Source organism: Homarus americanus, unplaced genomic scaffold, assembly GCF_018991925.1.
Source record: "Homarus americanus isolate GMGI-L3 unplaced genomic scaffold, GMGI_Hamer_2.0 scaffold48416, whole genome shotgun sequence".
Taxonomy (NCBI): Eukaryota; Metazoa; Arthropoda; class Malacostraca; order Decapoda; family Nephropidae; genus Homarus; species Homarus americanus.
Genome location: NW_024736097.1, coordinates 853,545 through 875,673, shown reverse-complemented (window position 1 = coordinate 875,673; position 22,129 = coordinate 853,545). Strand labels below are relative to the sequence as shown.

General features: G+C 39.3%; 1 protein-coding gene across 1 annotated transcript in view; it reads right to left on the bottom strand.

The window, feature by feature from the left end:
- Positions 1 to 22,129, bottom strand: part of LOC121871951 — a 62,166-nt gene that overhangs the window by 2,781 nt on the left and 37,256 nt on the right. The window contains exons 4-8 of the mRNA XM_042374572.1: positions 13,659 to 13,736; positions 10,972 to 11,104; positions 9,142 to 9,207; positions 2,826 to 2,998; positions 32 to 161 (exon numbers count right to left, since the gene is read on the bottom strand). Coding sequence (XP_042230506.1) covers positions 32 to 161; positions 2,826 to 2,998; positions 9,142 to 9,207; positions 10,972 to 11,104; positions 13,659 to 13,736 — 580 coding nt within the window. The remainder of the gene's footprint in view (positions 1 to 31; positions 162 to 2,825; positions 2,999 to 9,141; positions 9,208 to 10,971; positions 11,105 to 13,658; positions 13,737 to 22,129) is intronic.

Below are 22,129 nucleotides of genomic sequence, written 5' to 3'. Positions count from 1 at the left end.
CTGTACAAGCTCGGTGGCGTGGTGTACTAACCTTTCTGTACATGTACTAGCACGGTGGCGGGGTGGGAGCCTTGGGGCACACAGGAGTACATGCCAGAGTCTCCGGGACCCACCGACGACACCACCAGGCGAGTCGTCGTCTCTCCACGACCACGATCAATCTGACGACGACACCAGAAATTCGATTCAGGTTCAGATACAGAGAACTGCCTCAGAATTATTAACAGACGGACAGGTTTAGTTATTGAGCACAGATGCAGTCAATAAAATAATTATGATGATATAATAAAACTTTAGGAAATGTTTAAGTGGAATCTATCAACTTCTTGTATCGTAATTTTTTTTTCATTCGTTTAAAATATTTTCATCTTTCGTCACCTATATTGTCTAAGCTTCAGTTCCTCATTGGCATTCATAAAATCAGTAAAGTTCCTCATATCTTTTGTTTTGTTTTAGATTTTGCAGGTTTATTGATGATAATGAACTGTAATGACTGGTGATTACACAGACACGCGCCAGTATCAGCTGTTATGTGGATTTATTGAGTAATAATCCGGTGAGTGACGATGTGGTCATGTTTGTGTCAGGTGTTTTAGAGGTAATTACGACGTGGGAATTTTCAATATATTTATATTTTTTCTTCTAGAAGTTTTGTACTGTTCTATACTGTGGTTGGGATGACCATGTAATGTAACCCAGTATAAATTACATATAGAGGAGATCAGTATTAACCTGAGTTACCTAAACTGACTGAGCCGGGGAATAATTTAACCTAACCAAGCTTAAACTGGGGATAATTTAGCATAAACTAACTTAAACTTAACCTAACTTAAGCCTAACTGAACTTAAACTGGGGATAATTTAGCATAACCTAACTTAAACTTAACCTAACTTAAGCCTAACCTAACAAACTGGGGATAATTTAACCTAACCAAATTTAAACTAAGAATAATTTAACCTAACCTAACTTAAATCAAGGATAATTGAACGTACTCTAACTTAAGCTAAAAATAATTTAACATCACCTAACTTAAACTGAAAATAATTTAACTTAACCAAAAACTGGAGAATTTAACCTGACATAGGAAAAATTCTACTAATCAGCTAAAAAAGTGCGAATTTACTTGCCAAGATGACTTTCGAAGTGATAATCTTGCTTACAGATTATACTGAAAATTATTTATTTTTTCGATTATAGTTATCTAGAGAACAATGGAGGGCAAAAGGATAATCGTACAGGAGAAAGATGAAATTTTTACAGCAATTAAAGATAACAAATGATGATAATTTTACGGCAATTCAGAGTAAAAAAAAAAAAATAATAATAATCTTATAACAGTGAAAAAAATAAATAAAAAAACATCACCAGGTAGAAGATTACTAATTTCCCTCACGGCGAGTCACTTGATACTTCAGCACAGGGGGTGAATAACAAACAAACCTCCATAACCAGCCAGGGTACAGACTCCAACCCTCACATTATGTTGTTTTCTCCCCTTCCTTAAATGGGGATAAGAACACGCATATAATTACGATAGAGAGTGAAATTTTACCGCATAATTTACCTTCGTTTTTTTTTCTTGTTACGTCTAGTTGTTAGATGCGGTTAGTGGGGGAGGGAAGGAAGGTATTTTTAAAGCATGATGACGTGAGAATCCATGTTACAGTGTGCAGTATGGTATATATATATTTTTTTTTAGTTAGATAATGTTTTTATATTTCGACGTATAAAGGAAAATGTTATGTACGAAAGTTTGAGACTGTAAAACCTTAGATCCTATACCGCCCATATTATTATAATAGGATACTGAAGGTATTTGAGGATAACGTAGGTATATAGTGCAAATCCTTTTCCTTCTTCTCCTTCCCCTTCTCCTCCTCCTTCCTCTCTTCCTTCTCCTTCTCCTCCTCTTCCAACCTCCACCTTCTCCTCCTACTTCTCCTTCTTTTTCTTCTTCCTTTATCCATTTAGAAATACCTAAGTTGTATTTTCGAGTCCATCATTTCCACTTTCCTTTATTATTAACCTCCAGGCTCCCTTAACCACCACCACCTCCACTGGCTCTTCATTATCACAACAAAACTATCTCAGCCTTGTATCTCTCACCAGTGTGGTTATACATGTCACTACTCTGCTTATTGGGAGTCTAAAGAAAACGATGATATGAGACAGACTCCAGCGGTAACTGAATTATTTTGACTAACAGCGTCACCAGTTTGATATTTATCTTACTATGGTAACAGTTCTCTGGTTGGGTTTGGATCAGCTTGGATGATGTTCACTTAGATAGATTTTGGTTATGATTGTAAATCCCGTCTTAATGAAACAGAACAAAATATATCATATTTTAACTAATTTCAATTCAGTTATAGGCGTGAATAAAACAAAATAACATTGTTAATTCAGTCAAATATAATAATACGATCGAGTTATCACTGTAATGTAATCGTCCGACTTGTTAACGCACGGTAAAATAATACGAGGTAATTAACACACAGTAAAATAATAGTTAACACGGTAAAATAACATGACATAATTAACACGGTAAAATAATACGAGGTAATTAACAGAGTAACATTTAAGAAAGGTTTAAGACTTATGGTGTCTCTTACGTATTAATATATGACCAGCGAAGTGACACTTTAATGGAACACGAGTCGGGTATTACAGTCCGAGGAGGAACTCTTGATTAACTTTCAGAAAACATCCAATTTATTTTTATTCTGGCACTGGGAAGTAAGTACTGGAGTTGGGAGAAGACTGCTGGTGTTGGGAGGACAGTACTGGTGTTAGAGACAGTACCGGGGCAGGAAGTACTACCCACCTTCAGGTTCACGCCGCCCCTGGGGGAGTTGTAGTCAATAAGGCTGATGTCGTGGTACCAGTAGACCAGGGCTGAGGGGCCCCTCAGTGACGTCACCAGGCAGGTGAGGGTGAGGGAGGACCCCTCCTCGATGTACAGCTCCCGGGGCCCCAAGATCTCCACCCGGAGGTTACCTGAGGCAGGGAGAGGCAGTGAAAGTCAGCATATGTTGGGAGAAATGGTTCAAACAATGGTTCAGAATAAAAAAAAAGGGCGTGAATTAGTTTGTATGTAGTTTTTGTATGATTTTTCATATAATAACACGACACACGGGGTCCAATGAAATATGATTTGTTACAATTCGGTGAACTTGAAAAGCGGCGGCATTAATGTGAACGCATGACGACTGATCAATATACGATTTTAGGTTAAGTTGTTAGGTAAAATCACTGGGCAAATTACTGTGTTATTATCAAGTTAATTACGCCGTTGTAAAATGCATCATCTGAAAAAAGAAAAAAAAAGAAAAAAATAGTTTTCCCGGGGGAACTTTATGTAACCTGTGGAAATTGAATGGGCACTGATTAAATGCATTACTTTTTTTTAATATAATATTGATAAATGCTGTAAAATGACTATATGCCATTTGCACACACATTTATATAAACTCACATGTAATGCATATACCCATGTTTACATTTTTTTTTACTTGTTAACATTTACATTCCTCTTGGTAAATAAAGTATATACTTGCCTCTACTTTACGGAGTCCGAATAAGTTGGTATGTGTGAGTCCGTGTGTGGGCAGTTGTGTGTCTAATCTTATGTGGTTGTATATTTGCGTATGCTTTCATGTGCACTTACAGAAGCTGATAAAGCTTACATAATCACACCAACTTTCATGTCTTGATACTATCGGTAATGGTCGCTATACTACAAGGAATAGTGAGTCCGTTCGCTGTTGACAGTACGGTATTTGACAGTTCTGGGCGTAAGCAGGTTTAGGTCAAGATTCTGTCAACACAATCCACACTGTCAGGACAACTGATAACAAACAGTATGGTGGTCTTGTTGAGGATGGCCTGGTGCAGAACCTAGCCTAGCCTAGCCAAGCCTAGCCTAACCTAACCTAGCCTAGCCTAGCCTAACCTAACCTAGCCTAGCCTAGCCTAGCCTAGCCTAGCCTAACCTAACCTAACCTAGCCTAGCCTAGCCTAGCCTAGCCTAACCTAACCTAACCTAACTTAACCTAACCTAACCTAATACCAACTGCAGGTGTCATTGGAGAGAACACATTGCCTCCTGTTTTAACAAAGTCCCAGGTTGCTGATCTGACTTTCTGCCTCATTTACACACAATTGCAGGGTCTCAATTGTTTCTCTTACCATTGACAATACAACATACATATATTGTTTCTCACTCTTCATCTTTTTTTTTATTTTTTTATTTTTTATGGTTCATTATTATTATTATTATTATTATTATTATTATTATTATTATTATTATTATTATTATTATTATTATTATTATTATTATTATTATTATTATTATCATTATCATTATCATTATTAATATTATTAATATTATTATTATTATTATCATTATCATTATCATTATCATTATTATTATTATTATTACATTTTCGCCCCCCAGGCCCCGTTGTGGGTCAGTGACCTGTGTCCAGGTGGGCTAATCCCAGTTAAAAAAACCAGAACAAAACAATAACTGTGAAATGCTTGACACACTGTTAAAATTGTACAAAATCTCGTATCAGTAACAGATAAATTCTTCAGTCACGAATATCTGGTTTTATCTGAAGTGGGTCAGCTGTCATCATGCAGAGTACCAGACCTTGTTGGCTACCTTACTACACCCTACCATTTACAGCTGATTTTCCGCTCGAACGAAAAACGAAATGGCTCCTGAAGTTTTTTTTAATAGGTAGACGAGATAATTTACCTAAAATACTCTAGCTCTTGGATTCTGACATTAGATTAAACTTTGTGGATCTTATATGTTACCAAGTTTGAGTGAGAAGTTCTTTGTGGATCTAATATGAAGCTTGAGTCTGAAAAGTTCTAGTAGGCAGGATATGGGGTTATGGTCGCAACTTCAAAAAATAAAATAAAAACGAAAATAAAACAATAATATTCAACTACTCTCTCTAATGAATATATTATCTTAGTCTTAGGGAAGGACTTGTAGTTGTGTAAAACATAATATTGTTTCAAACCGAACTGAACATTGTAATGAACCTCACTAAAACTCTTATAATTCATCCTGCTAAATTTATAAACTCAAGTGACTCTTACAATAGTTTTCTTTTCTGTTTTACTGGACAGAACACAGTTTAGCCTCAAATATGAACAAGGAAGAACATAAGGGGAAACAACTCACGTACCCACACAGGATAGGTTCTCTGGTGTTAAGGAATGAGGACAATAGTATCATTTAGAATAACATAGCGACACATTTAATTCTATCTTTAAATCATAGGACGTATTCACACTATTTCTGTCATTCTTTGTTTTGTTTTGTCACTGTGACGAATTTATACCTCAATCTATAAGACCAGAGGTAGCGAGAGGCCGGAAATGGTAGGGGAGAGGTAGTGTAAGGCCGCTAAATAGTGGTGAGAGGTTGTGTAAGGCCGGAAAATGGTGGGGAGAGGTAGTGTGAGGCCAGAAAATGGTGGTGAGAAGTAGTGAGAGGCCGGAAGTTGGCGGGGAGAGGTAGTGCGAGGCCAGAGGAAGAAAGTTGGGGAGGGGATGAAGAGTCGGAGGGGAGAGAATCAGGGAGGGAACAGAAGAAGGTTGAAGGAGGGAGAGAGGGAGGGAGGGAGGGAGGCTGGGAAGAAGGGAGGAGGGAGGGAGGGAGGAGGGAAGGAAGGAAGGGGGAGGGCGAGGGAGGGAGGGAAAGGACGGAGGGAGGAGGGAGGGAGGGAGGAGGAGGAAGGAAGGAAGGAAGGGGAGGGTGTTAGCGAGGGAGGGAGGAAAGGAGGGAGGGAGGGAGGGAGGGAGGGAGGGAGGGAGGGAAAGGACAGGACGAAAGCACATTGAATAAAACAGCTGAGTGGAGGCAATAGTGTGGTAGTAGTTAAGGTTACAAAGTGGCTTCTCTCTCACTTTTTTCTCTCTCTACCTTTATCAGTCCCTCTTTCTGCTCTTCTGCCCCCCTTCTCTCTCTCTCATTTTCTCCTCCTTTCTTACATTATTTTTCTCTTTTTTTCCCTCTTTCCATCTTGCATATCGTCGACTATCCCGTCTCTATCTTTTAATCTGTTTTTATCTCTCTCTCTCTCTCTCTCTCTCTCTCTCTCTCTCTCTCTCTCTCTCTTCTTTAATCTCTATACCCATCTCTCTGTCTCTCTCTCTCTTCCTCTTTCTTCCTTTTCTACTTTCTCTCTTTTGCTTTTCGTCTTTCCCCTTCTTTGTCTCTCATATAATCGCTACTTTCTTTCCTGTCTGTCTGCCTGTCTGTCTGTCTGTCTGTCTGTCTGTCTGTCTGTCTGTCTGTCTGTCTGTCTGTCTGTCTGTCTGTCTGTCTGTCTGTCTGTCTGTCTGTCTTCCTTTTCCTATTATAGAAATATAGAACACTGGAATAAATAACCATTAAATGAGACTCAGGTAGACAAAGACCACACATATAAACACGAGACAAGGTAAATATTTCAAAGCTCTATCACAATGTACAAAAAAAAAAAGAACAGTATATATAAATGTCCGTGTTAACGTTAGTGTACAAACAGTGTATAATGCGCTTTTTTTTGTTTTTATTGTTGTTTATTTTACATGGTGTTGTCTCGTCATTGTTATATATTACGCGCGCACACACACACACACACACACACGCACACACACACACACACACCATCAGGTACTGGAAGGCCCTCGGGAGTCGGGTGTTAAGTGGGAAGATACTATTTCACTTTTCATTAATCAGTCATCAACAATCATTCTCTCTTATATCGAGTTAAGTAAATCATTATAGGAGGTTGGTGCTAATGGTCTTTACATATAGGATGGCTAAAGACAGAACACGAGATACCTTTGAAGTTGTCGAAACACCATTAAAGAAAATTTATCGTTCTTATGTTATATTATTTACCCTTTAGCGTCAGGACAGTATAGCGGGGCCGTCCAGGAGTTGGTCTCAGCAAGCTTCTTTGTCAGAGGGAATTGTTTAAACTTAGATGACCAAAAGGGAGAGAGAGAAGATAGAGGTAAGAGGGAATGGAGAGAGAGAGAGAGAGAGAGAGAGAGAGAGAGAGAGAGAGAGCTTTATTACGATCTCCCTGCATCATTACTCTCCTTTATACTTAATGTTATGTTCAGTTAACACACACACACACACACACACACACAGAGCTAATTCTCAGGCTCACGCGAACTATGATATGAGTCCCAAGATAATACGATTATTAGGAAAGTCGAGGAAATGAACTCACCTTCCTCAGATAAGTTTAAAAGTTTAATTAAACATGAGAGTAAAAAAAATCAGATACGAGCGGCTTCCTTCTTTATGGAACGAGTGAATATGATGGTGAGGGAGAGGGACTGTAGGGTGATGGTAGCACCTAAATAAGACTGGTTGAACGTTGCGGTTAAGAGAGAGAGAGAGAGAGACTTTGGTATTAAAGGTCAACGAGAGAATGCCAGCCAAATTAGACTGTAGCTTCTACTTAGCTTCCCTGGCCTTCATAGTCTCGAATTCAACAGTTCCTGCCGTCTTCCCCTCCCCCCTCCCCTCCAGTGAGGTTTCTGGAGTGAGACAGTCGACTTAATGGGCCTTTCTAGCCGCCACCACCTAGGCACACCAGCTTTCAATTTGGGCGGGAAAAGGAAACCACGAATAAAAATTATCTGACTGCCCCCTGGTGTTTCCATCGCTGTTGCATAATACATTCAGACGAACACTGCCTCTGGAAGAAAATGTGTAATTTTTGTAGCTTTAGAGGCTATACAGAGAACACCTCTGTGTGGAAGACTACAGAAAATGGCGCAAAAGGACTTATGCAGGGGCTTACACACTGCCTACTCCTACAGGCGTGAGAACTGTCAACAAACCACCAGACACATCAACCAAATGTCGAACTAAACAAAGTTGGGGTTTACTCTAGCAGATGTTTTTTTTTTCCGCCGTACTGGACAGAATGGATCCCTCGGGAGAGTTCATCCCTCTTCCCGACCACATATTACTCTTAGATGTGGACATTGGGAATTGAGATTTAAGAGACAATTAAATGTCAGCCAGATAGCCTCACTCAGGGTGTCAGCCCTGCGTCAGATGGTCGCTTCCCGAACACAACTGGAGTCTTGATGCTGTGCAGTGCACATGTTCAAACGTGTATTAGTGTTCGGCACTGACTTAGCCGTCTAATATGTCATCCTATTAAAGTAAACTGGTTAGTGTGTAGAGATGAGTTCTGTGGCTAATTGACAGTCCTTCAATTCCTCCCCATGACTGGAGTTCTGGAAAGGTGTGATGACGTTGATGTCTTCCACAGAGCCAAGTCCAGCAGGTGCCTCACCTTGCCACCCTGCACCTCCCAGCAAGGGCTGTAGTGTACAATACGCGATAACGGTGAAGGATCCAGGCCACCCTGACTTGACCCTCACTTAATTTAAATTGGAGCTACGTTTTGAAATAAAACTTCTATTTTTTTTAGCACAAATTATCTTTTGACTTGCTAAACACTTGGCTATAGGCATGTAGAGAACTCATAAGAAATCCTTCCCCTGCACTTACTCAGTGTCGAATTTGTGGTGAAAGCAGAAAACACAACCTTCAGCATTACATCTCAGAGTGCTGGCTGACCTGAGTACAATATATAGGACGCCGTCCCTAATTAGCTGCATAAATAAAGACTTAAAAACTAAACTAAAATAGCTACTCTTGCTAAATTGTTAGTCAGTTTAGTATCTTTATAAAGTGCCTTTTCCTAATGTATATTGTAAATGAAGTGAAGAGAGGGGGAATCACTTTAATAACAATATACAGTACACATGTAGCGATATACGTGCGAACATATATATTAGAAACGCATATGAACTCATAGATTTATAGCAAGTAATAACACACACACACTGCGTCGTTACTGTACCATCATAATTGTGTATCTCTCACATTATTATGAGATTACTGTATTACAATGATGTTACGTGAATGTTGTTAGGGCCTAGTGCTCGGGCCCTTCATATTAGTTTGTATTAAAAGATCTTGTGCGACTTGGTGATTGTATATTGATTGTTAAGATCTAATGGAAAAACACACACACACACACACACACACACACACACACACACACACACACAAAAGACGTGGTATATTGACTGACCGTCTTTGGTAGAAGCTGTATTATTGGCCACAAACACCTTGGTCTTCGTTACCACCTGCCGGGGATCTGTCTCGCCACCACGATGAAGCAGAGGAAGAGAAGACACACACATACGGGTTAATAAATTTATATCATACATGGGAGTTTCTTATCTCATGTATGACGAGAGATAAAGAGTTTGGGTTAACATGGAGAAGACGAAACGGAGATGGGAAAAGAAAATGAAGAAAATAGGGTAAAGGGATAATAAGAACGACAGAGTAAGAACAGGGATGGGATTAGGGTGGAGGAGGAGATGGAAGAGAGACGGAGAAAGGAAAGGAGAATGAGAGTGAGTAAAGAAAATAGGATACAGGGATAATGAGTACGACAGAGTAAAAACGGGGATGGGATAGGAGGGGTGGGGGTGTAAATAGGGAAGAAGAGAGGATGCGGGGGGGAAGTAACAGAGAAGAAGGAGATGTTGTAGTGTAGAGAGACAGAGATTATGTAGCAAAGAAGAGGGATAAGAAAGGGGAGGATAGGAGATGGAATTGATGGATTGACGGAGAGAGAGAGAGAGAGAGAGAAAGAGAGAGAGGGGGATGTAAATTGGAGTGAAATAGAGCAAATTTTACCCTACATTAAATAGTTTTTCTTAATTATATCAATAAAAACAAGGTTATTCCTATTTAACAAAAACCTCAGTTGTTTTTTTTTAAATGGAGGACTTACCTTGATTTACCTGTATTTTTGTCATTTCATAATCATTTTTAATTTCTCATTTTAATTGTTTTGTGTATTAATTCTTGTCTATTTAAACACACATGAAATAGTTCAGTTTTTGTATCGTTTGATATTTTACCATTAAAGTAAACTGTTTATTCATTCCTAACTATATTTTATTTTTCTTCAATTTTTATCATTGGTATATGTGTTTATTTCACACTTAGGTTTAGTGTTGTGTAAGAAAGGGGAGGTGATCGTGAGGGAAGTATTTCAATCAGAGCAGAAGAGCTCAGTAAACCCCGCAGGGAATCTTGTTACGAAAAATCCCTTCCAGGAATTTCCGGACCTGTTTACTCAACTCCAAGGTAAAGAGTGGGAAAGGCCAGAGATTTTATTCCTCGTCAAACATTTTTCCTATATTGAAGTTCACGTTATGTTCACAATAACGGAGAAGGATACAATTTTTAACATGAAACAGGTCTAAACGCAATCTATCTCTCTCACACACACACACACATACATACATGCAGATACACAGATATATACGTAGACTTACACACATAAAAACACTAATAAAACACACACATAAACATACACACACACACACACATCTATGGAAGGGTTATAAGTGAAGTCATCAAACACAGATTCACTATGAAGAAGATAAACGATAAAACGGGTGATGTATTATGACACTGATCGGTGGGTTTTATGCTGTAGAAAACATTGATCAATTTGACACCATTGGCCATATTTAGTGAATTTGACGACTCTGGCGAATATTAGGTAACGGATTTGATGACTATTGAAAGTGTGTGATAAATATGGATGGTATAATATTGTTTTACATGAAGGTGTTATGTGGAAGACTTGGCGGAAGTGTTTTGTTAGTCGTAATCCGCCCCGATATCAGCTGTCACCCTCAGCCGTTGTAGTAACTCTTCAGGAATCAACCGACACTCATAAACTCTCATTGTAGTTTCAACATATGCTCACCATGGACTCATTAAGACTCACCGTGGACTCATCAAGACTCACCATGGACTCATTAAGACTCGCCGTGGACTTATCAAGACTCGCCGTGGACTCATCAAGACTCACCCTGGACTCATTAATACTCACCATGGACTCTGAGTGTGACGTGACGTGAGAGTTTTGGTTCAGTGTTGACCTGACACTCGTAGACGCCGGCGTCTCTCAGCTGAGTGTAGCGCACCACCAAGGTCCACTCCTGGCTGCCCTCCGCGTGTACCACCTGCCAGGGGGAGACAGCTGGTGAGGGGAGACTGCTGGTGAGGGGGAGACAGCTGGTGAGGGGAGACTGCTGGTGAGGGGGAGACAGCTGGTGAGGGGAGACTGCTGGTGAGGGAGACGATTGCAGCTGGTGAAGGGAAGACAGCTGGTGAGCTGCTGGTGAGGGGGAGGAGGGAAGACAGCTGGTGAGGGGAGACAGCTGGTGAAGGGAAGACAGCTGGTGGGGAGACTGCTGGTGAGGGGGAGACAGCTGGTGAGGGAGAGACAGCTAGTGAGGGGGAGACAGCTGGTGAGGGAAATATACAAGACTGAAGAGTAAACAGATGGTCATTATGGAGTGTGCCTCATCAACCCGACTTAAGAGAGATAATGAGAACGACCAAGCTGCTCTTGAGGGAAACAAAGGGGAAGCAACTCAGGCTATATGAGGGTAGCGAGAGGCCAAACCTTTCATATTTTATAACACTGGACTGAACTAAGATTAATACAGTCTTCAGGGTATACAGTAGCCAATTATACGCTTTTAATTATTGAGTATAAAGCCCATTATAGTGTCTGTAAGGTAATTAAGTGGGTAAATTGACGATAATTATGACATTTTGTTTCTTGGAGAGAGAGAGAGAGAGAGAGAGAGAGAGAGAGAGAGATAGATGATGATGATGACAGGGATTCAGATGGCCGGTGAGGGAGAGGGAGAGAGAGAGTTGGCTTGTGAGGGAGGGAGCGAAGCAAGAGATAGTTATGAGGAAGGGAGGAAGAGGGTTGGTGATGAAAAGGGACAGCTGGTGAATGAGAAGAAAGCCTAGTGAGGGAGGGAGATGAGGAGGGAGATAGCTGAGGAAGGTAGGCAAGTGGTGAGAGAGAGAGAGAGAGAGAGAGAGAGAGAGAGAGAGAGAGAGAGAGAGAGACGCGTGGTAACAAAGTGAGATAACTGGTGTGAGGGAGATATTTAAAGAGAAAATTTTGACGAAGGACAGAGGCTTTTAGACAGACAGACAGACAGACAGACAAACAGGAAGACTGACTTAGAATTTGTATTGTCATATGAAAAAAAAATATATAAATTTCAACATTTTGTAACACCTTAAAGTTTACAGTCCAAAATGTCTTTTAGATTACGCCCTCCTGCCCCGATGTCATAGTTCTATAAGTGAGGTTTATTTCACACTTTTGGTCGTATCAGGCAGAGGAGTATTATTTCACTGATATTTTTGTTGGGAAAATTGATGATGCTCTCAATGTATTGTGGAAACTATTCACGGTTGTCGGAGTCGAGTGCTGTTGTTTGTAAAGGTTAGTGATGTTTTTAGGGGGGGAGGAAGGTGGATTCGCCCTCAGGAAGAATTTAGATTCATCTATCTCTTTTTTTTCTTTCTTGTTTGTTTTCCTCCCTCTGTCTCTCTTTCTGTCTCAAAATTTCCTCTGTTATTTTTTTTTTATTTTTTTTTTAATCGGATTTGTTTGGTTTCTATCTTCGTCTTCTTTGTCAATTTCATTTTAGCATATTTTATCACACTCTCTCTTTCTTTCATACATGATAATTTTTTTCTCTCTCTCTCTCTCTCTCTCTCCACCTGATCTTCCCTTCCTCAAGACCTCCCATCCCACACACACAACCGATCGTGTATGCATGGATTGGGAACTGTCCCATCACTCTCTCTCTCTCACACACACACACACACACACACACCATCATCTATATATATGCATGGATCGTGAGCTATCCCATCAGTTTAGCAATGCAGGACACCTCGACACTATCAATCTCGACCCACTGCCACCCAGTTACCGTGTAAGCCACCACAACAGCGTCTAGTTCACTGTCGTAAGAGAGGTTTTATATCTTGTATTGTCTCGAGTGGGGACCCCAGGATACCACGTCTTGCCTATGGGTAATATTTATCCCGAATGGTCATATTTTAAAGTATGATTTGAGTTTAAGTGAATCCTCGAGTAGGGAGCTGGACTGATGGACGGAGGGAGGGGTGGAGTGGGGAGGTGAGGAATGAAGGGAGGGTGAGGACGAGGGTAAGAGAGAGAGAGAGAGAGAGAGAGAGAGAGAGAGAGAGAGAGAGAGAGAGAGAGAGACCATAACAATAGCCACTCGCTCACTTATTTCAGGAGATATTCTTATCAGACATCCACGATCACCCCTTAAAGAGATAAGACGTCTCACCTCGAAGGCTCTGTTTATCTTTCATGGTTCGTATCTTTAAAATAGTGTTTCGTAATTCACTTCCTCGGCGAGTGAGTGAGAGGACGATACTTGGTACGGTGAAGATAGGGAGAAGAAAGATGAAAGGGAAAGATAGATGAATAAGGGAGGATGGGAAAGAATGAGACAGTTAAGTGAGGAGGAATGAGAGAGAAAGAGGAGAGAAAGTAATGGGAAAGTTAAAGTGAGGAGGAATGAGAGAGAGAAGGAGGAGAGAAAGGAAAAAAGTGATGAGGATTGAGGGAGAAAGATGAGAGAAAGGAAAGTAGTAACGGAAGATTTAAAGTGAGGAGGAATGAGAGAGAAAGGAAAGAAGTGAGGGAGGTAAGCAGTTCAGTACCTGGAAGCGCTGATCGGCGGAGTAGGTGTGGTGTCCAGCTGTCAAGATGTGTAGGTCACGGCGCCTCAGCCACGTCACCTGGGAAACATAACACATCATCATTATATTCCAAGTAATAATGTTTTCTACTCCCGCTAATCGTACTCTCAGTAGTGCATTATACTCTCTCTAGTTCACTGACTATTGGGGGTAAAATAGTGTTATAAGGAAGAAAAGTCTTTTACATGTATGAACTGATCTACTGAAATCGCTAAAGAATAAAATCATTTCATTTCTTAGTCACAATTCTCTCTCTTGACAACAATCCTGAAACCGAGAGCAAAATAACTTAATACAGACACCAACAATTCTCGATAAAGCCGAAATCTTGTCTGACAGTTTTATGACAACAAATGCGTCTGACTAAATATAGCTGATCCATGGAATTGACAAGTGTCCATCATATCTTATACCTTGTTCAGTAAAGAGTATATCTCCGCTCTAGAGTAGTTTCATATTTAGGAGAAATAACTTATTGGCTGTTATATAATTTGTTTTAACGAATAATAACTCCATGTATGTCACTATATATACTGCACCATGAGACATATTAATCAACAAATAAAATTAAGGAAAACGAAACAGCCGATATGTTGTACAATGAGGACCTTAGATTAGGTAACTGTTTTAGTCACTCCCGGAAGCTGCTGTCTTCGTTATTGTCACTTATGTAGTTATTTTGAACAACCTCCCCCTCCCCCCACATGTATCTGCATCATTATAAGATTAAATAAAACACGTTAAAATGAATATCAATCCATGGTGATACTGATAACTCATACACTGAACATAACAAAATACTTTTAACATCTGTTAGTATGGCGACGTGAAACAGTGAAGGTTATGTGATATTATCCAAACGTTTAGTTAGTAAATATATTTTCTATTACTATTTGTATGTATAAACACCCCAATATACTTCTCAATAATCTTTCACTCATAACAAGGCCAGAGGTTATAAGTCTGATCTATGTATTATGACAAACTTGTTGGCCTCTTTGCCCAGAGAGACGGGAGCCTTCCACTGGTTAGAAAAGAGAGAACAAATCTCTCTCTCTCACTGGAGATTATAAACAACTATATATCTGTGAATAAATAAATATTTTTTTCGTCACCTCGATTTCTAGCCATACGCAAACCTCGGTAAACTCACTCCACTTTTACAACATCCATCATCGGACTCCACACAGCTGGCTGGTGTGAGGACGCTGCCATAGCCTTGTTTAAATATAACAATCGGATGCTGGATGTTTTTTATTATGTTTTTAAAACCTCCATTAATTATCGTTTAGTAGGAATCTTTTCCCTAAAAAAAAAAAAACATCTCTATTGTCTTTAAATGTTTTAGTATGAATTATAAAAAGACGTTTCTGAATTCTTGATAATAATGAGATTACTTTATTTCCCTTCGTGTTCCTGCTATTAAGTAATTCTCCATCTTCCCATTACATTCACTTGGCTTCACAGATCCACAACTGCATCATTTATTTTCCTTGTCTGAGTAATTTCCACGTATGTTGTCCGGGTCTAGATATTTCATTGTTGTTGAGGTTTTCAATAGCTTCTCTTACGTGTCTTAAGTGATGGTCACGGCACAGGGGCTTCAGCTGCTGGCCAGAAAAAAATATTTGAACTGTATTTTAGATGAGGCTGAGGCAGGTCTGTTCACGAGACTCTGTAAGGAACCTTCTCCCCTTGAAATCCATTAACTTTTTTTCACACAGTTATCACATCTCCTTTCTGTCCTCTTATTGGAATTCTTATTTTGTTTCTTTTCTCACTTGTTTGACATGTTTATACCATTATCTTACTCTACCTCACCTTCATTTCTTTCCTGTGTTGTATAATTTCTGTCTTGTCATTGCAACTCTTCTTCTCACTCTGAGGCATCGAAGTGTGTGAATAATGTTGGCATTCTCCATCTTTATATTTGTATTTCTTAGTTTTATCATTTAAAGTCTTATTTCATTTATCTTCTTCTCTCTTGTAGTATATTCCTGCTTTATTATAAACTTATTGATGGCCAGGTATATATATATACTCGTATATATATAGTGTGTGGGTGAGTGCGTGTATCGGCAGTTAAGCATTTTATGTAATGCTAATAGTTGCTCTCGCAAGCTTAACAGGTACAGTTTGGGGCACTTTACCACTTACAGTTTTTGACTCATAAGTCTTGTGATGAAATATACACACAGTATACTGTACTATTAAAACATGACCTTCATCCTCCCTCACTCCGGTCTGAATTGGTGATAAATATTTAGTTTGTGTTTATTGTTTCCAAACATTGGTAATTTGGTCAATATTTTATGTATTTGGCGACCAATAAGTCTCTTTACATTTATTGCCACAAAGTAATCTCAAATATCTGTTTCATTTCTTCCGTTAGAGTATTGATAAATTATTTATGAAAAGCTTCCTTCATGTACTGATGGTTGTCTTAATACTGCCATTAGATATTAAGTATTGTCATAAATTACTTGATTTGGGTACTGATAATCCTCTTCATAAATACTACCTAAGAATATTGATAATTTTGTCAAGAAACACTGCCTTTAGTTATTAATAATTCTTGTTACGTTTACATTCTCCCAGCAAAGATATATAAATAGTGTAATACTTTTTGTTTCTTTGTTTAATTGATAATTGTAGTTACAAGTGGCAGTCTCCTCGTATGTTAATAATTCTCATAACTTGTGTTGTCTGCGGGGACTGAGATTTAATTTCAAAGGTTTCGTCTGAGTGTTTCATTAGTTTTGTTTACAGTTTCTCTGTTTTGTGATAGAGTATAATAATTGTAGTTACATACAGTACACACTTCCCCTTCTCTCTCTCTCTCTCTCTCTCTCTCTCTCTCTCTCTCTCTCTCTCCTCGCCCCTTATCTCACTACATATTTCTTTCTCCTCTCCTCACATCAATTCTCCCCCTCGTTGCCTTACCTCACTTTATCTCTCCGTCTTTCCGTCCATTCTCTCTCTCTCTCTCTCTCTCTCTTTCTCCTTCATTTTTGGTTTGCCTCTCTTGTTATCTTTCTTTCCTTTCCCCTTTATCTCGCACCTCCCTTGCCCTCCTTATGTTTCTTCGCCTCTCTCTCAGTTACACCGGCCCACTTTACGATAAGCAATCAGAATTAAAAAAAAAATGCAGCCTATTGACGCTATGATTAAACATAAGAGTTAAAAGATTCTCTCGTTCAAGCAGCTTAACGAGGGAACTGCAGGCAAAATACGCTACCAGAATATATTGTTACGAGCGCTTGTTTTCCAAAATGAACTACAATTAACGCGGGAAATGCAGCACTTTTTTGAGGGTGGTTCATGTAGGACTCGACTGCTCTTAAACATCGCACGTAAAGCTGTGATTTTAGGTGTTAATGAAGAGCTCAAAGGCCAGGATACTTGTGTATTTCACTTGGTTGTTTGTATTGGAGTGGAAAATCTATTAAAAGACTTTCATCTCTCTCTCTCTCTCTCTCTCCAGTGACTATTGTATTAAGAGCTGTGTAGTGTTTATTCTGAGAGTACATTATCGTTCTGTTCTTTTAATATCTCTCTCTCTCTCTCTCTCTCTCTCTCTCTCCAGTCTGGTGAATTTGAGAGTAGGACTTCCTTTTCAAGCCTTCAATTGTAAGAACTAATGGAAATACTTGAGCACTTAAATAAAAGAATACAAATCTTTCTTTTTTTTCAGCATGAATCATTTATGTTTCTTAAATCTTGTTTATTTGCCTTATCTCGATAATATACAGCTAATATTTATCAGTCTATTATATTATATCAATAACTATCTCATTCTTATCCAAATGAATATTAAGTTGCCTTAACTATTACTGTTCTTTGAATTTTATTTATGGAGTTTGTATTGTAGAAATCAAATCTCTGTGATACATTTAATTTTCGATATTTGCATCTCACATATATCTATACTTATAGGAATATTATGACATGTAATGACTTAGCCGTTGTGGTAGAAATGACTATTAGATTTTGCTGAAGTGAATGACGTAGTTAGAAGTTTTTTTTTTCAAGTTTTAATGATACCTAAATCGTGTTCTTGAAGTTGGCGATACAATAGTTAAATCTTGTGAAATATCTGCTGGTGCCTGTAAGAATATTTCTATACCAGGTTAGGTTAGGTTAAGTTAGGTTAGGTTTATCTAAATGGGAAATACATTCTTGTAGTGATCTAAGACGTACGGATGTGTGTGTGTGTGTGTGTGTGTGTGTGTGTGTGTGTGTGTGTGTGGAGTGTGTGTGCGTGTATGTGTGAGAGATTGAATGTGTGTGTGTGTGTGTGTGTGTGTGTGTGTGGGAGTGTGTGTGCGTGTATGTGTGAGAGAGTGAATGTGTGTGTGTGTGTGTGTGTGTGTGTGTGTGTGTGTGTGTGTGTGTGTGTGTGTGTGTGTGTGAGAGAGAGTGAATGTGTGTGTGTGTGTGTGTGTGTGTGTGTGTGTGTGTGTAGAGAGAGTGAATGTGTGTGAATGTGTGTGTGTGAGAGTGTGAGTGTGTGCGTGTATGTGTGAGAGAGTGAATGTGTGTGTGTGTGTGTGTGTGTACATAGTTGGATAATTAAATTGGAGGGAGATGGAGAGCCTAATGTGGACGGTGAGACACAGGGTTGGGTGGGGGCGGGGTCATCGTGGTGCTGGCTGGGCATTAGTCACCTCCTCAAGCACATTGATGGTTGTGGAGCCAGAGGGGCGTGTGGGAGGAGAGGGCGTGGTGAGGATAGGGCGTGGTGGAGGAGAGGGCGTGGTGGAGGATAGGGCGTGGTGGGAGAGGGCGGCGGAGAGGGCGTGGCGGAGAGGGCGTGGTGGAGGGAGAGGGTGGTGGCGGAGAGGGCGTGGGGGAGGAGAGAGGCGTGGTGGAGGGAGAGGGCGGTGGTGGAGGAGAGGGCGTGGTGGAGATAGGGCGGGTGGAGGAGAGGCGTGGTGGAGGAGAGGGCGTGGTGGAGAGGGCGTGGTGGAGGAGAGGGCGTGGTGGCGGAGAGGGCGTGGTGGAGGAGTGCTGGAAGAGAGGGTGGAGAAGTGCCCCCGGGAAAGAAGAAAAGAAAATGGATCAGTGATTAAGATGGATTTTGTGTATTAAAGTTGTTGTTGTTGTTGTTGTTTTTGGTCGGGCTTCTTAACGCAACTTTTTTCCTGTCCTCCCAACACTGGACTTTCTTTCCTCAGACTCTACCAAAATTTATCGAAAAATAAAGGATCATACATCTCGGAGTTTGAGGTTAGGTTAGGTTAGGTTAGGTTAGGTTAGGTTAGGTTAGGTTAGGTTAGGTTAGGTTAGGTTAGGTTAAGTTAGGTTAGGTTAGGTTAGGTTAGGTTAGGTTAGGTTGCATAATTTAGATTAGGTTAGGATGATTATTTTAGGTTAGGTTAGGTCACCTTATCTTATGATAGTTTAGATTAGCTTGCATAATCAATATTAGACTAAGATATCGCAGGTAATTAGGTCTGTTTAGGATAGATTAGATTAGTATGGACAGGTGATATCTCTGGCAATCACCTGGTCGAGTCTGAATCAATGAAGGTAAGACAGGGTTGTCCTCTGTACTATCCCGGGGTGATGTACTGCCTCACTCAAGATATTGATATATGTCGTAACTAAATTAGGTAATGATATTTATAGGAAGCGTAAAATCATTAGTTAGGTCCGGATGAAGTGAATTACATATTCTCAATATTATTTTGTTTCTCTTTATTGATTTTATAGTGTGGCGTCTTGTTCATTTTGCATAGTCATTTTATAAAGAGACTAATATATGATCCTCAAATGATTTCTGTGGCTTATAGGTTTATATTATACATCTTATAGTAGATGTAATACACATCATCTAACACAGCTTAAGGCCAGTTTTTTTTACCTTATTAACTCGTGTCATCAAAAGTAGTGACGTCATATTCGATATTTTAATTAAGCAATGAATTATTCCTTCAGGCATTACACTGGTCTATAAACAGTAGACTGTAACCCAGTTTTACAGTAATTAAATTTGTTTAAGTGATGCAGTGGCTTATTCTTTACAAGAACTTTAAATTCTAAAACATGTGAAGGTCTTATTTTCGTTATGTTTTACACAGGTTTAAAGCTGAAAATCCACTTTGCTCACCCCTCCAGTCCCCTCCCCTCTCCCTTTACTCTCCCTCACTCCATGCCACTCTCTTTCCCTTCCTTCAGCATTCCCTCTTTTCCTTCCACCTCTCTTACCTTCTACGAATCTCCAACCCCATGCCATATCCCCCCCCCCCCCCCCCCGTACCCCTCCTCCTAGTAGACTCTCACAACCTCCTTTCCACCCGTTCCACCTTTTCCCTCTTTTCATTACAGTCATCTTCCATCACATCCTGGCGACAACCTCCCACCATCCCCACTTAAACCACTCCACCGTCATCCTCCACGTACCCCCCACCACCCCAACCTCTCCTTAGTAGTAATTCCTCAGCATTACTAGCGTGTTCTCAACCATTAAGGGGAATTGGATACTCGACTTAAACAACACCAAGACCTGGCACCTGCTGTCTCATTGGTTCTTAGTGCTGCAACCACCGTCTGTCTAAGGCACTGCTTCTACCTCGTCTGCTTATTTTTCTTTACTGGCCTAGGTGCGAAATAATAATGATAATAATGTAAATAATAATAATAATAATAATAATAGGGAGTGGGTCGTTTAATAAGAAATAGTACAAGTAAGGAGAAGAAGCAAGGAAGGAAGATACAATTTAACAATGAATCTGACTATTTCTTACAGTGGGAGGAAAGGAATAGTTTTGTTGTGTTTTGTGTGAGGTCGTTTAGCCTTGAAGCTGTTATGGTGTCAAATAACAACGCACAGACGAGGACCTGAAATGGCAGAAGATGTCGTTAACGAGGATGGTACAGCAGGTGTGTCCCAAAATGGATAATGTCGATATGATGATGAAAGGGAGATGAGAGGAACAATGTACTTAAGTGCCTCTTGATAGATGGACTTTGGTAGTCACTGGCTGTCTTGGGATCTATGTTGTCTTAGGAAGTGAACATTTTGCTAATCTGTTTTTATTCCGTTTGTAGTAAATTGGTCATTACTCTTTGGAGTATTTTCATGATAGATGTTTGTTAGTATACGAGGAGAGTAGTAGAAGTAGGCGAGAGAGAGAGAGAGAGAGTGTGTGTGTGTGTGTGTGTGTGTGTGTGTGTGTGTGTGTGCCCTCGAATGTATTTGGTGAGTCAGCATCCTCGTGTCCTCGTACAAGATATTTCAGCAATATTGTATGAGAATTAATCTTGTGAACTGTAGCCGGCATATGTCTCCTCAGCACCATGGTGAGGTTATGAGGGCTCCGGCCAGCGTTTTCTCTCATCATCGCTTCTCCAGATAATTTGGATTATTAATTAAACCAAGAATTATTGTGAATATTATCAACACATCCTCTGTTTATCATCAGCCCTGTGTCCTGTGTTCACTGTAATCTTTGTTCAATACATCAGTTTATAACGTGATTTTTATTTGATTCTTACTAAGTTGTCTCCTGTAACACGTGATTTTTATTTGATTCTTACTAAGTTGTCTCCTGTAACAATTACTAAAAGAATAAAATTGAACTATCGGTCAAACTGAATCTGTTTAGTTTATATGTGTATCAGAATTATATATTGGAGCCCATTATTACGTTTTTAGATGAATAGAAATATAATTGGGTTTAGTCTGCTTTTGCGAACGATCGGAAATTAATCCAGAAAGTTGATTAATGACTATCAGTGATAAATGGATTCGTTCGCTTCCTAAAACCTTGGAAATTAAGACCTGAACTGATTCCTAAATGGAAAGTAAATTAGTTAGAATATTCTTATTAATATGTAGAAATTAGAATAGGAAGTCGACTGATTATTAAATACGTATGCCAAGTTTCGTCTGTTTTTTTTCTATTATTTGAAGAAAAAGAAACAGAAAACGTTAATATTGGAAGCAAAAATAAAATCATTTGCTTTAGAAAATTAAGAATATTTTTATAAACGAGAACATAATTTCTACTGACCAATTATAAATATTTGAAAATTAAACTAAAAGCACATGACAATCAAAACACAAACATAATAACTAAAAAAAAGGAAATTAATTGCTAATTTAATTATTAAATAAGTTAACTACAAATTATATAAATATAATCGCCAGTTCATGAAAGCATTTTAATTATTCTGGAAATATATCACAGATTTAAAGCATAAATTATTAATAATACAAAAATAACATAATATTATAAAATTAAATAAAGTTAAACGTAATAAAATCGACAATTTATGAACGTTTGCATATTAAGCTTGACACTAATCAGACTAATTCACAAGCATTCAGGAGGCTTGTGACCCATGTTTAATGACGATGATGATGATGATAATGACATGATGGAGACAATGATGATGACGTGATGACCTACCTGGGATGTTGATGA